We start from the raw sequence: 14,731 nt of genomic DNA on the forward strand, positions 1-14,731 counted from the left end.
TCAAAGAGCTCTGATCCGGCGTACCTGGTTTCGCAGCCCCCTCGTCAAGTTGTACTGGTCGAACCCGTGCGGCAGGTCAAAGTCACGCATGACGTCATTGAAGAGCACGCCAGTCCCAGTGGACAGCACCGCAGAGCCGAACCTGTGAGGACGTCATGGACAAGCGTACAAGCGATTTCGACAAAAAATCTCTTCAATCGTACATTAGCGGTAAAACACCCAGTTGAAAAGCCATGCATATCTCGTGGCTACCTTTCGGAGGTTAGTGCGGGGGTTTGAGAAATGAGGGCGCCACCAATGCGTTCTGCCGCCACCTATCGGTGACATCCTGCAGCTGTTTTATCTATGTAGCTCGGGTCTCCCCTTCGGTACGTGTCTGCCACCTGGTATGCGAGAGTGACGTGTTTTCTTTAGTCTGTCTTCTGTGTTAGCGGTATACATTCACCTCGAACACACCTCCGCAGCCTCCCCCTCCACTTCACATCTTGCCGCAAATCTACTTAAATCACACAAGCGCAGTATAATTCCTTACCTAGTAACCTCTACAACCACTCCATATATACTCAACCGGCATGATGTAACCCCTCCCCCCCCTGCCCTCTCGCTGTCAAATATGTGGTGTCTACGCTGGCAATATGCCCACATACTCGATATGTCCATGCGCCGCATAGTCGTCGCATTACCTCCAATGTAAATTTATATTCCCCCCCCCCTCCATCCACGTCCACGTACCCTACTCCAGGGAGAGTTTGGCCATTCCTCGCGCCGCACTATACACCCAACACTATGACCGCTTATGGGGGCCCACATCACCCACGTGTTAGGTATAATCACCACACTGCGGCGAGCAGCTGCCTCAGCACATACACTTGAACCAGCGACCAGGAACTAGCGCACACATTTACCGGACCAGCCTGGAACTTGTTCGTGCGCAAAAGGCTTCCGGTTCCTCCGGTATGTATACGGTATGGTATATGGAGTTTAACGTCCCAATGCGGCAGGAGCTATAAGGGGCAACGTAGTGGAGGGTTCCGGATTAATTTCGGGGCTCTCCACTACGGCTTCCCTGTCTATGCTAATACGTCTCGACTGCGATGCAACTCTCTACATCGAAGTGACATCTATTGCGAACATCCGTGGACTACGAAGATAACTGCAAGCAAAGGTGTGTTTCTCTGACTACGCGATTTCGTTACAGCGGCAGTTCGTTGTGCGCGGCTCACATGGAGTTGAGCGAGGAGGATAGCACGACGGCGTCCCCGTTGGGTGCCAGGAAGCCGAAGTGTGCAGTGCCCGCACCCAGCGAGCCGCTGAAAGGCGACCCATAGTATCTGGGCTCTGACGAAGGCCCCAGGTGGCTGGCGATAGTGCGCGCTATCTTGGCCCCGGTCGCCGGAGACGCGGCCTCGGCGACCACCTGCAAAAGAGCGGGCGATAACAAAATGCATGCATACAGTTGAGAGCGAGCGGTTCTCGGCGGGATTTATGTAAAAAACAAAACACTATGTGATCATTACCGCTATCGAGCAATATCTGCGCCAGCGACCATAGAAATGACGACGCGGCACCTCACCTACCGCAGGAATGCCGTGAATGGGTGGCTTCGTAATTGCCTTGGCTAGTGTTGAAGCGAAAACGTGGATTAAGTCGTTTCGGCACAACTTTTATTAAGGCAACCCTCGAATAAATGCTTCGATAATTTCTACGAGCCTAATACTGAACATTCGCTTACATCATGTGAAGTGAAATAAGTGAGAAACTCTCTATTAAACGGATTTGATCTGCACACTGCGGAGAGCATCGCGGCTATGGTGGCCGAATGCACGTCTTCAGCAATAGCACTATGGCTAAGCTAAATACTAAATACAGATCCCGGCATCCCCGCGATGGATGAAGCGTGTTTTGAGAAACTCGCATATATAGATGATGGCGCCACTTTCTACTCTATAGGTAATTTTCAGAAGCTCTATGGCAGTGCCAGTGGCGGGTATACCGTACATTCAAGGCACTACCTCCATTGAAAGGAGGCGGTCTCATGGTCATTGGACTCGGCTCAGTGGCGCGGCGAAGTCACGTTATGCGTTGCTATGGCAGCGGCGCAGCAAGGACGTTCAAGGTCAAACTGCAGCCCACGGCGAAATCGAAGCCGCTAGGCTAGTAAAGCTTTCGCTCCAAAACGGTGTTCGCCACATGTCAGCCGCTTTTTACACCCCATCAGAACCCATGGAAGAAAGACTGAAAACAATGCATGGCTTCCGGCGGCTTCGTGTGTTTCGCTGCGTGCGATCGCACCCCATCCATGTCGGTGTAGTGCGGGTCTCCCAGAACGCTGCGTCGTCCGAAGGCGAACTTGAGCGCCTCGACCAGACGGTGCGCTGTCGTGCCGTCGTCGGGTAGCACACTGTCGTGGTGCTGCTCCACGAACCGACTCAACACGCCTGCGCAGAGGACCAGAAATGGTGTGCCGCGATTGTTTCGGGACGATCCGTTTTATCCTCGATGCTGTTCAAGCGATATCACCCTACTCTCGAACGCAATTGGCAAGCGCAGGCTGGACGCAGACGTGAAGAAAAAAAAGAACGCCACAGTGCGCCACCTACAGGCAACCGACACACACTGAAGTCTGCACATAAAGCGGAAAACATTTTACAGTTACACAAAAATTAATAATGATAATAATTGGTTTCTGGGGAAAGGAAATGGCGCAGTATCTGTCTCATATATCGTTGGACACCTGAACCGCGCCGTAAGGGAAGGGATCAAGGAGGGAGTGAAAGAAGAAAAGAAGAAAGAGGTGCCGCAGTGGAGGACTCCGGAATAATTTCGACCACCTGGGATCTTTAACGTTCACTGACATCGCACAGCACACGGGCGCCTACACTTCAGCTCCGTCTTAAGCATATGACGCCATAGCGTAGTGGGTTATATAGCTTTCTATTCTCAGCAGTTCGACACCTCTGAACACATTTTTCTTTTTTTTCAACTCATCAGGTGGCTTCACATCACCCCATCGGATGTTCTCAAGGTCAAAGGTCGACCCAAAGGTCAACCAATGTTAAAGGTCAAAGTTAAACTAAAGGTCATGGGTCAAGGTCTGAGGTAAAGGGTTCGACACCATAACTGTACCACATATGGTCATACGCATCCTCAATTTTCTTAATTAGCATAATCAAGCATTGGCTTTTCATTCTGGGCATTTTGACACTTCTGAACCCACTTTTCTAATTTCTTTCCTTATTTATTTTTTTATTATAGATAGCTCAAGGGCCCTTGAGGGATTTACATTAATCGATTAATTACAATGGTTTCATTAACAAGTCATCGCCTATCACACACCAACAAATCATCAATCACTACGACCTCAAATTACCATGAAATCATTTTTTTTACGCTGCCCCCCTATTACTACGCCGACGGCTTTTCGACCGAACGGGGCGTATAAGCTACCGCGTAAAACACCTTATTCTGCAGTCAAACGTTACTTCGCCGTAATCCAGCTTAACCGTTATCGAAGGAATAACACTCGCGCACTTTCGTCCGGTGTGCCTAATCAGTTTGACCTCGATGCTTCCCTTGTAGTGTGAAATAGCAGAGATATAACCGAGAGGATGATTGCACAGGACGAACTGGTTAGATAGATGTACTGACAAGACGTGCGCGAGTGCTTCTTAGATGTGATGAGATAAACTATTAATTCGTAATAAGGACATAAGCTCGCTCTTTGGAAATAATGCCGCCTAAATTGAGCCGGCATCAATTTAGTTTATACTCACTGAGCACGAGGCCCAAGTAGATGCCTCCAGCCGGAGGTCTGGGCGCCAGCAATGTATATCCCCCGGCCAGTGGAAAGTGAATGGGATCGGTCACGTTGACCCTGTACGTGCCCAGGTCCTCCAAGGTCATGTGGCTGCCTGCGGCGATGGCGACCCTGGGATCAGCATCATCATTTATTGATCCCTTAAGGACCCTTCACAGGGTATTACATAAGGAGGGGGGGGGGCGACTTACGTAGAACAATACAAGAACAAAGCCAAAGAGGTTGAAAAAAAGAACAAATCTAGTAAAACACACACACACACACACACACACACACACACGCGCGCGCGCGCACACACACACACACACACACAACACACACACACACACATTTTTATATATATATATATATAAAATGAGGGCAATTAGGACAACGAATACAATCAGTAACATCAAATGAGAACACAATTAAAACAGTTACAAAAAATCAATCGAGTTGAGAAGGGGATTTACAAACGAGTTGCTCAAGCACATCAAACTAAGGGCGATAAAAGAAATATAGACAAATTTAATGTTCAAAGACAGACAGTAACCGGTATTTGAATTTGACAGGGCCACTTTCCATGACAGTAGAATCTGGCAATTCATTCCATTCCTGTATTGCAATTGGTAGAAATGACTTATTGAAAGCAGATGTTGATCCATGCAGGCATCCTTTCATCCATGCATCCTTTCAGTGTTTCGCGCAATTCGCTCAGGGCGTGGAGACACAAAACGCTATCTTTCAAGAAGTCGCGGCCCTTACAGGCTTTGTCGCTAGCTAGCGAAAACCCCACCCAGAGAATTCAGTTAACTAGTAACCAGCGCTGACTGTCGTTCAAAACTCTTGCACGCAGTAGTCTCTGCTGGTTACCTGCAGCTCGCAGGTCCTTGACGAGTGCTCTGGCCAGCGTTCCCCCGTAGACGGAAGCGTTCTTCTGGGCCAGCTCTCGCAGCGTTCCGGCCAGGGCCCTCTGCACAAGCACCTCGCCTGCCTTCAATGGCCGCCCGTTGCGCCAGAAGATGTCGCTGCGTATATCAGTATGTCAGAGTCACTGGATCCAGTGACTCTACAATATGGTAGGGTGCTTCGATATCATGGAGTCATCTTTGTTGCCTAGGGCGGTGACAACTGCGCCATTTTGTTTCATAAGCTAAACTGTAGGCGCCCGTTTATTACTCCTGAAGGACGCATTTCCAGCTGCCTGGGTAGCCAGATCAACTAACACAGCTGCCAGCTACAGAAGTCTCGTTTCAGGTAGACGTTAAGAAGCTTCGTGTCTCGATCAAAGACCTGCGGAGTCCTTGTGACCCAAAATGACGTCTCTCGACCAAACAGTCACCAGCATAAACAGACGCGCTGGCACGGAGGCGTCCTACACCCATGGACTATGTTGTCACTATAATTGGTTACGATGAGAGGAAAGGCGCAATAACTGGTTCACTCATGGCGGTCACGTGGACCGGGCCCAAGAAGATATACATGGTGTGAAGGGATGGCGAGAAACAGGAACCGCAGTTGAGGGCTCCGTATTCAATTCGACCACCTGGGTTTCTTTGAAGATCACTGACGCGAAAGGCGCCCGTGTACTGTGCGACAACAGGGCATTTTAAACAACCCTGGGCGGTCAAAATTTATCGGGAGCCCTTCACTGCGAAGCCTCTTTATCCCTTCCTTCTTTTACTCCCTCCTTCATCCCGCACAGCACACGGGCGTATTTCGCCTTTCACCTGCATCAAACCTGGATCAAACCCGCGACCTGAACTTGATAACACGACTTCGTTCCCAGTGGTCGAACGCCATAACAACTAAACCAACGCGGAGTTCACGGACTGGTCCGACTGCGACTGCGCACACATACTGCAGGTGGCTGGTTTCCATGTTCACTTCGGAGGCAATGATGTCGGCCAGCTCTCGGCCGATGGGGAAGCCTCTTTCCGCCAGATTGATGGCGTCGGTGAAGAGGTCCGCCCAAGGCACGGCAGTGCCGGTAAGGTTGAGCAGTGTCTCCAGGGCGATCATCTGGCCTGGCACACCGACGTAGACGGCTGGGCACGACGGCAAGACGCAGAGGAGAGCAAATGATCGCCATCGTCATCAGAAGCAACAGCAGCCCGTTTAAATCCACAGCAAGACACAGGCATCTCCAACAGGTCTCAAATTAGCCCAGTTTTGCGCAAACTGCTGCCACCATGTATCCCTCGATATATTCTGGATCTCCTCCGGCTTTCTGGCGTCCCCTGCCGTTTTCCTTATCTCAGAATCCTCTTCGCTACCCTAACGGATCATGGATTATCTATTCGTTGCATTGCATTCCCCTCCTAAGTCCCGTTCCCTTTCTTGATTCCGGCTAAGACATCGTAAACCCGCCTTTGTTAAGTTGCGTCTACTTCTTGCCCGGCCGCCTCTACCCGCCGCTAGAAGGCGCTAGAAACTCGACCTACAGCACATGTCATGGACCTGAGTCGGACAGTGTCTGTCGCTCTTTTGCCAGAGATCCCTTACGCCTTAAAAATCAACTATCACCATAATCGAAATTGCACTGCACTGCTGGCATTCTACTGCAGTACAGATCGTAAGCCTGCAGAACAGCAGGATTACGTCTGCTGCTGAACAAATGCCCCTCCCAACAACTTCCAGTTCAGCCCCGTATTGTAGCGGTCAAAATTTTTGTCCATGTCTATTCCGGCATACTGCTTTACATATTCTCCCTTGACTTCCTGCCGCCTTCGGCTACGACCTGAGCGACGCAACAGTAGGCATTTTGCCCGCAGAGTATAACGGCTGGCTATCAAGAGGCGTTACCATAACGGCTGCCCCCGTGGTTAGCAAATATCCGCATCGGGTGTTCATCAGAGTACGGCCGTAACTCTTTTCATGGCAACCCATCCATGGAGGAACGAAAAGACGCCGTATCCCAACGCTGCACACTTATAAGAAAAAGTGCGACGAATATGCGACTTGCACGGTTTTTGAAGCCATCTTGTCCAGGCATTCGTAGCAACGTTGTTGTTGCTATGGCATAGGAGCCTGTAGCGTCTTCCGGAAGAAGTTCTATACATCTCGCCACGCCAGAATACGAGGGCACTGCTGGCATGCAGGGAGAGGTAAGCTATAGAAGATTTAAAATGATGAGAGTAACGTGCCAGGACAAGATGGCTCCGCACTCTTTCCCAGCCTCACATTAAGTGACGTCACCGGCTCTCCTATTTTTTTTTCCTTCCTCCATGTCTGCACCGTCACTTCCGAAGATATCTAAGGAGGTCACCTTCGGATGGTTTGTACTTTTTGTCGAAGACCTTCCAGTTCGTGTCAGCTGGAGCCGTTTCTCGACCATCGATGACGACCGCACGCCCTGTCTTCCTGCATCGCAAGTATTTAGTATCGCTGAAAACGCATGACCCTCCTCTTTCACTGGGTGTAATGGTCAACAAGTCCCAGATCATCATCATCATCATCATCATCAACAACAACCAAGCTGCGTCCACCTGCAGGCGTTTAAGTAAAAAGCTGCTGCACGCGTATCAGACTGCATGTACAGTCTTGGTAAAAAGTCTTAAGGTCATAAGCTTTTTGCTTCAGCCGCATAACAGAGCCATCACGGCACTATTAGAAACCGAATGACCTTTAAACACTAGCAGAAGGTTTTTTCCTGAAGTAGAGAAGCTTCCTGCTTGACTTGTGTTTTGAACGATCCGTTACGCGGAGCACTCTAGGAGCATTCATTTCTTTACAGCCTAACGCTGTGGCCTTAAGACTTTTGACCAAGACTGTACACCCTTAATATAAAGTCTTCAGTCGACAGCAGTTGAGACACCTCTGATGCTTTAAATCTCTTGGTGTGAGGAGAACTCTAATCCTCATCTTGTGGTATAAATACTTTTGACAAAGGTTGTACACTGTGATAAAATAAGGATGATTTAACATGTACTTATATCGTTTTTGTTTGTATATTCTTCAGCACTTCAAAGGCTGCAGTGATTAGAGTGTTATGTGAGCAAAATGTGCAGTTATCATAATTAGCAGAAGCAGTGATTACGTAACAAGACGAAGTTACGAAGTGAGACGAAAGAATTGGACACAACCCCTACAAAGCAAGGAAGAACATATGTTACGCACTGGCAAAGCAACACACACAAAAAAAGAACGATGGACAATAAGAAAGGAAGACACGGGGCAAGCGCTGTCCTGTGTCCTCGCCAAACTAGATGCTTTGCTAAGGACAAGCTACGCCCTGCATATCCAATAAAAAATGGTCTATAGACAGTCTATAGACTTCTTGTAGACTCAGTTGCCTTCCTATAGATATTTCTTTTCGTCTATTCATAGTCTATATACAGTTTCTAGACAAAATTCTACTAAAAGTGCATGTCCATAAGTCTATAGATTGTCTATAGACTGTCTGTAGGATTTGTATTGCTTGTAGACTATTCTCTAGGATTTGTCTATAGAGAGCCTATAGACTTTATAGACAAAAGTCTATGGACAGTCTACAGACTGTCAAAAGAAATTTTTGTAAGGGATAGGCAGCTACGGGTCAAGACTTAAGCGGCACAACTGACCCTGAAGAGAGGTAGCATCAAAGTTGAGATGGAAAAGAAGCACAAAAAAAGGGATGTGGTTAATGAAATTAGGCGTGCTTAAGCAATCCTCTGGGCTATGAGGCAGCAAATTAATCCAGCACTAAGGTACGAGGACAATACAAAACACGCATGACAGAACGGGCGCTGATTGTGCAGGCACTGACGGGCGCGTAGTCAGTTCGCATGCACACGATGGCATTCGCGCCCACCAGTATCCTTACAACAATGTGGCTTCATTCGCAATATCGCTTATTTCGAATCACTTTCTCGGGTTTTCCTTTTGCATGGTGTGCAGGTGTTGAGCTGGCACGTGAGCGTCGAGAGATGCCAAAGTGAAGGGCTGCAGACGATTTCAACCACCAGGGTTCTTTGACGCACCTTTGTTTAGTTAGCCGTTAATTAATATTCCGCACGCACTACCGCGCTCAACATGAGCTGCAACACAGGATCTGTGTCTGGAGATCAGTTCTGGAAGCAGTCCTGGAACCTTCGATCTTCTGGATTAATTTGTATCCATGAACCAACTAGCCACGACCAAAATTCTGATTCTGCGAGACAGGCCGCAGCAGTGGTGCGTTCCGGACTGACTTTCGACCTAATTTCTCTCTCTCTCTCTCTCTCTCTCTCTCTCTCTCTATATATATATATATATATATATATATATATATATATATATATATATATATATATATATATATATATATATATATATATATATATATATATATATATATATATATATATACACATATATATATATATATATATATATATATATATATATATATATATATATATATATATATATATATATATATATATACATATATATATATATATATACATATATATATATATATATATATATATATATATATATATATATATATATATATATATATATATATATATGCGTACATACACACACATACATACATGCATGCATGCATGCATGTATACATACATACATACATACATACATACATACATACATACATACATACATGCATGCATGCATGCATGCATGCATGCATACATACACACATACACACATGCATGCATGCATGCATGCATGCATGCATACATACATACATACATACATACATACATACATACATACATACATACATACATACATACATACGGTTACGAAAGTAGGTTCCGCTGGCTTCCGCAGGGAAAGGGTTAAGTGAAGTAGGCACTTCTAGAAAGACACATTTATTGTCAACGTTTCGACCGCGACGCAGTGTTCATCAGGACTCAGAAGACCGCCCAGCGGTCTCAACGTCGACAATAATTAAATGTGTCTTTGTAGAAGTGCCTACTTCACTTAACCTGTATATATACTAGCACGCCCTGAAACTTCAGCTACTAGGGAGTTTTCGCCGAGCACCGCAGATATGCGGCCGCCGGGGCTGAGCGCGTGAAGGAAGGAAGGACACACTGACGCCTTGTAGTAGATGGCAAAGAGGCCTCCACCGATCCCGCAGCGATTGGGCAGTGCAACGCACATGCACAGGGTCACCGCCACCGCTACGTCACCCACGGTGCCGTTCTTGCGCAGGATGTTCCTGCATCGAACACAGACCACCGTCATCGTCGTCATTAACACCCAGGCAACGCTAGAAAAATGCCTCTATAATCCAGCCATCTATTAACTACAATCCCTGTCTCATGCTAGTCTTGGCCGCAATGCCACAGCGTATTTCCTGATGTGTTCTCCCCAAATCTGTGCCTCCCAGATCCCCAGATCTGTGCCTCCCACTGCTCGTATGGGGTTAGGATCTCGCTTCATGCAAAGTATCACCTAATTCAAAGCCCTTTGCTGTATTGTGAGCACAATACTTCCGCTGCGTCGTGAACCGTTCGCTTTGTCGCTTCGCATACACGAAGGTATTCGCGCACTGCAGTAGCGTTATAATAAACTCGTTTCATTCGAAATATCGCTTATTTCGAAGCACTTTGTTCTATGTTCTACACGCTGTTAGTTTGCCGAAACAGAAACAGAATGGGTGCTCTCAAGAGCGCAGCGGGATATACGGAGCCTCTCCCAGAACTGCACCCCACGGACGAACTGGTCGCCAGGTCGGGGTGCGCCTGTACCCATTCGGTGGGTACCCGTCGGTGGGTTTCGAACCTGCCACCTCCGGCAGCTTCCCAAGACGGTTTGCATAGTCAGTTTGCATGTACGATGGCATTCGCGCCCATGAGTATCGTTATAACAAGGTCACTTCATTCGAAATACCGCTTATTTCGAATCACTTTCTCCGGTTTTCCATTTCTTTGGTATGGTATGGTACGGTATGGCGATGGGGGACGGCTAAGTTTAGTTAACCGTTAATTAACATTCCACACATACTATCGCTCTCAATATTAGCTGCAACACAGGAGCTTGGCCGGAGGTCAGTTCTGGAAGCACTGGCAGCCCAACACTGCTCGAAATGCGTGCGTTTATATATCCATTGATGCAAAGAACAATGCACGCTCAGTGTTTGCGTAACTTGAGTGCCCTGTATAAGGGCACATTATTTTCCTATAAAACTGAATCATCAGCAAGTTCACTCAACGGACGCTTCGAAGGTCAGTGTACACAACACTACGCATAACACGACATACCTAGTGGTGCTCGCGCATTCCCGGTGGCCCACGATTCCCCAGCTGGAGAAGACACCCATCTTGGTTGGCGACACCGGCGGCAGGTGGAGCGGGCCCAGCTGCCTCTTGAATGCGCGCACCATGTTCAGGGTGAGCAACGACACCACCACCACCGCGAACATCACGCCCGCCCCGGTGCGCCAGAGCCGGTTGGCCTGGCCCACAGAGGTCGTGCTCATATCCTGGACGCCTCCGCTGCATGTCAGCGGAAGGGATGGAGGTGGGGATTATGGAAAGTAGAAAAAAAAAAGTAGAGTCAATTACCCAAAGCTTTGTGTATAACATCTGCTCAAATGCATTCCCACTACACCGACTGCAATGTCATGAATGGCAGATAAACAAGCAGAGTCATTCGTCGGTTCCGATATCAAATCTTGCTAGCCATGTAGTTCGCCCGGTGTTATGCGTGTACACCGCTTTCAAGTTTTTAGCTTCAATAATAACAATAAGAGTCGTGACGTCATAACCACATGACGCCGCGCGCATAATTCAACCTCCCTCCCGCCACAACGATCACACAGAACAAGAATGATGACGTCACTACACGATTCCTCATTGGTCTGCAGGTATATACTGTTACGTGGCGGCCAGTTGAAGAATGAGACACGATGATCAATGGCAATGGGGTGATTTAATGGCTGCTGGCCTAGCGCGAGCGCTGCTGCCCGCGCCACTGCACAGTTCGTCGTCGTCTTCGTCACAATAGATATAATTATATCTTGCTTGCCATCTAGTTCGCATGGTGTTATGTACGTACTCTGATTTCATGTTTATTTGCTTTACTAATAATAAGAATAGGGTCGTGGAGGTCGTCACCACATGACGTCACACAGGCAATCCAACACCCCTCCCCCCACAAAGATCACACAGTACGCGAGTGATGACGTCACTACACGATTCCTCATTGGTCTGCAGGTCGGGACGCCGTCGGATACGTAGTGCCTAAGAAAGAAAAGCAACTGTGCTGAAAAAAATATTGTTCGAGCCGCAAATCGGGCCGCTGCCCCTTGGGTCGTGAGCTGGGCGCACTACCCATCGACCACAGAGGAACGTTCGTTTAGGGACTTGATGCGATGACCTCATACCGCATAGGCGTGTGTGTGTGTGTGTGTGTGTGTGTGTGTGTGTGTGTGTGTGTGTGTGTGTGTGTGTGTGTGTGTGTGTGTGTGTGTGTGTGTGTGTGTGTGTGTGTGTGCGAGAGAGAGAAAGAGAGATAAAAAAAGTTTCAATCTGCGAAGTGTCAAAGGACTCCAGGCCTCTGAAGGGACCTGTGAACAGTACAGTGTCATACCCTTAAGGGGGAGCTTAGTTGATCCCGAATCGTTTTATCGCCGCAGAGGACCGACGAGGTTGACTCACGGTTTTGGTGCCACAGATGTGGAACTCGAGCCGCTTGCCTCCTGGACACCAGTCACCTGCTCGCGCGTACAACTATCCGGCGGGCCAGTCCTTACCGGGCGAGTCGGACTCGGCTTGCCACTAGAGGAACTACTGCCACGGCTCGATGAACTCACCCGGAAAGCACCAGTCAAAGCGGAGGTACCACGAATCAGACTTCCCCTTTTGGGCGACGCTGGTTTTTGCGCAACCCTTCGTATTCTCGAAATGCCAGCAATTCCTGTGGCGTCCTTGGGCCCTTCATGTGGTTTTGGCGTCTTACGGCTTACTTTAGGTTGGCTTGTGGCAGCCTCCTCTCCTTTTACATCTTTCTCTGCGCCTTCCAGACGTTCAGAAGTTACAAGCTTCCCTGCTTCCTCAGGCACGTCGTGGCGTTTGGTGTATTCCACAGCTGGAGGCAGATTTGTGACAGGCACCTCCGATTTTTGTTTTTCAGACTTCTGGAGGACGTAATCTTCTTTGGGACATTCTGCACTACATGCCTTAGAAGTCTTGGGCTCCTGGGATTTCCTAGCTTTTCGAAAATCTGACAACGCTTTCTTAACTTTTAGAAAACCTGACATTTTGCTTCCAGCAGTGGGAGACTTCTTTTGACCTGTGGCACCGACGCTGGGATTTGGGGTTGTTCCCTCGTTAGTACATCGCTTGGTGGACGTCGCACCTTCGGTGCTGGCTGAAGAACCCGGATTGCTGGTTGCATCTACGTAGGAAAAATAGCGCCGGCTGGCACCAGTCGCGCGACACTGCGACTCGTTGCGACCTTCATGACCGATGGCACTTTCATGATCTTGGTTCCTCGTCCCCGACACGGCAGTGCAGTTGCTTGCGACAGCTGCGGTTCTGTCCGGCTTCTTTGCCTGCTTTGAGCCAGCGGATTTTTTGCGACGACTTAGGCGTTTGTTCCTTCCATCGGAGCCCCCTGGACTGTCGATCCCTGTCTTGCTTTTGGCTTTTTTGTGAGCCTTCTGAAAATATGTCACAGCTCCCGGGCTCGATGTGCCGTCAATCATTTTCCGACGTTTGTCGACGTTGGCGTCATTGGGAATCGTCGACAACTTCGATCCTCTTAACTGGGAAGAACTGATCGACCTCCGAATACGCAGTTCAGGTTTGTTGGTCCTTTTGGAGTTCTTGCGACCGGATGTGGCCTTCGAGTCTAGTGAACCTCTTGGCTGTGCGGTTCCGGTGGGATTCGTGGAAGATTCCATCAGATTTGTCGCGTACGTTCTAGGCTTCCAGTGCCTCAACGGGCCTTGAGGTAAGTCGATGTTTAAAACCAAGGCTGCCTGGAGGCCTTTTCCGGGCGCAAAGATTTCCTCCGAGCCCTGGTTGAGGTGGTACTTATTGGCGATTCCACGCCAGTGGTAGCAGCCAGGCGGATCTAAACAAGGAGGGTGGTTGCTTCAGGATTTCTTGCTGATAACGGTCGCTAAGAGTTGGGTCAGTGGATTTCACGGTGGGTCTGAGAATTCGAGACGTTAGGGGCGTGCGACGAAATGCAGTCGTACTCACTTTCCGGTTCAAGGACAGTTGCGTAGGCCTTTCGTCAAGCGAGCCACTTTCTTCTTCTGTTTCTGATCGTCTTCTTTTGTCACTGGCTCGTTTCCACGGTCACAGGTTGGTCACACCTGTTTTGCGGCGTCGGCTCTTAACCCTTTCGTTGCGCGGCTATCGTGTCGTTCGCATGAAGTGACGTATCATGTGACCACCGCCTGTAATGTCATCGTCAGCCATGTGACCCATCAATCCAGTTGCCAATAGATCACAGGACCCCTCGTCATCGGTCCCGTGTCTCATTAATTCTCATGTCGCCCACCGCGGTCAGTGAATAATGCGATTCATCAGTCACGTGACCAGTGGGTCGCAGGACCCCTAGTCATCAGTCACGTTAGTGGGCTATGTGACTATTTAATTTTCATGTGACTTGCTGTAAATGAAGCATGTGACCTATCAGTCACGTGACCCCCTCCACGTAGGACCCCTCGTTCGGTCACGTTAATGGGTCATGCGGCCCACTAAATCCCTTGATATATTTGCGTTCATGATAGTGAGAATCGACGGACGTGTATGACCGAAATTCTAACCGGCCTTTAAAGTGGCAGAACTACGTTGATGCTTGCCTTTCTCCGAAGCTGCTGCAAGCATACAACAAAAAAAAAATAACAAAGGGAAAAAAAAGTGGCCTGCGCAGGGATCGAACCTACGACCTTCGCGTTATTAGCACGACGCTCTAACCGACTGAGCTAGCAGGCCAACGGTTGCAAGGTATGTAAAAACTTGTTTTAAATCAAACAAGAAG

The 14,731-nt window shown here is 48.5% G+C and overlaps 1 protein-coding gene and 1 non-coding gene across 2 annotated transcripts; both read right to left on the reverse strand.

The window, feature by feature from the left end:
• LOC144102194 (glutathione hydrolase 1 proenzyme-like) lies at positions 1-11,213 on the reverse strand. The gene is made up of 9 exons (XM_077635507.1): positions 10,996-11,213; positions 9,828-9,950; positions 7,065-7,159; positions 5,658-5,844; positions 4,670-4,824; positions 3,774-3,911; positions 2,293-2,438; positions 1,224-1,417; positions 1-142 (listed from the first exon to the last, which is right to left on the reverse strand). The coding sequence occupies exons 1-9, from the start codon at positions 11,211-11,213 to the stop codon at positions 1-3; spliced, it is 1,398 nt and encodes a 465-aa protein (XP_077491633.1).
• Positions 11,214-14,611: 3,398 nt separating this feature from the next.
• TRNAI-AAU (transfer RNA isoleucine (anticodon AAU)) lies at positions 14,612-14,685 on the reverse strand. The gene has a single exon. It is a non-coding gene; the product is annotated as a tRNA-Ile (tRNA).
• Between the last annotated feature and the right edge of the window lie 46 nt (positions 14,686-14,731).

Source organism: Amblyomma americanum, chromosome 8 (genome assembly GCF_052857255.1).
Source record: "Amblyomma americanum isolate KBUSLIRL-KWMA chromosome 8, ASM5285725v1, whole genome shotgun sequence".
NCBI classification, from domain to species: Eukaryota; Metazoa; Arthropoda; class Arachnida; order Ixodida; family Ixodidae; genus Amblyomma; species Amblyomma americanum.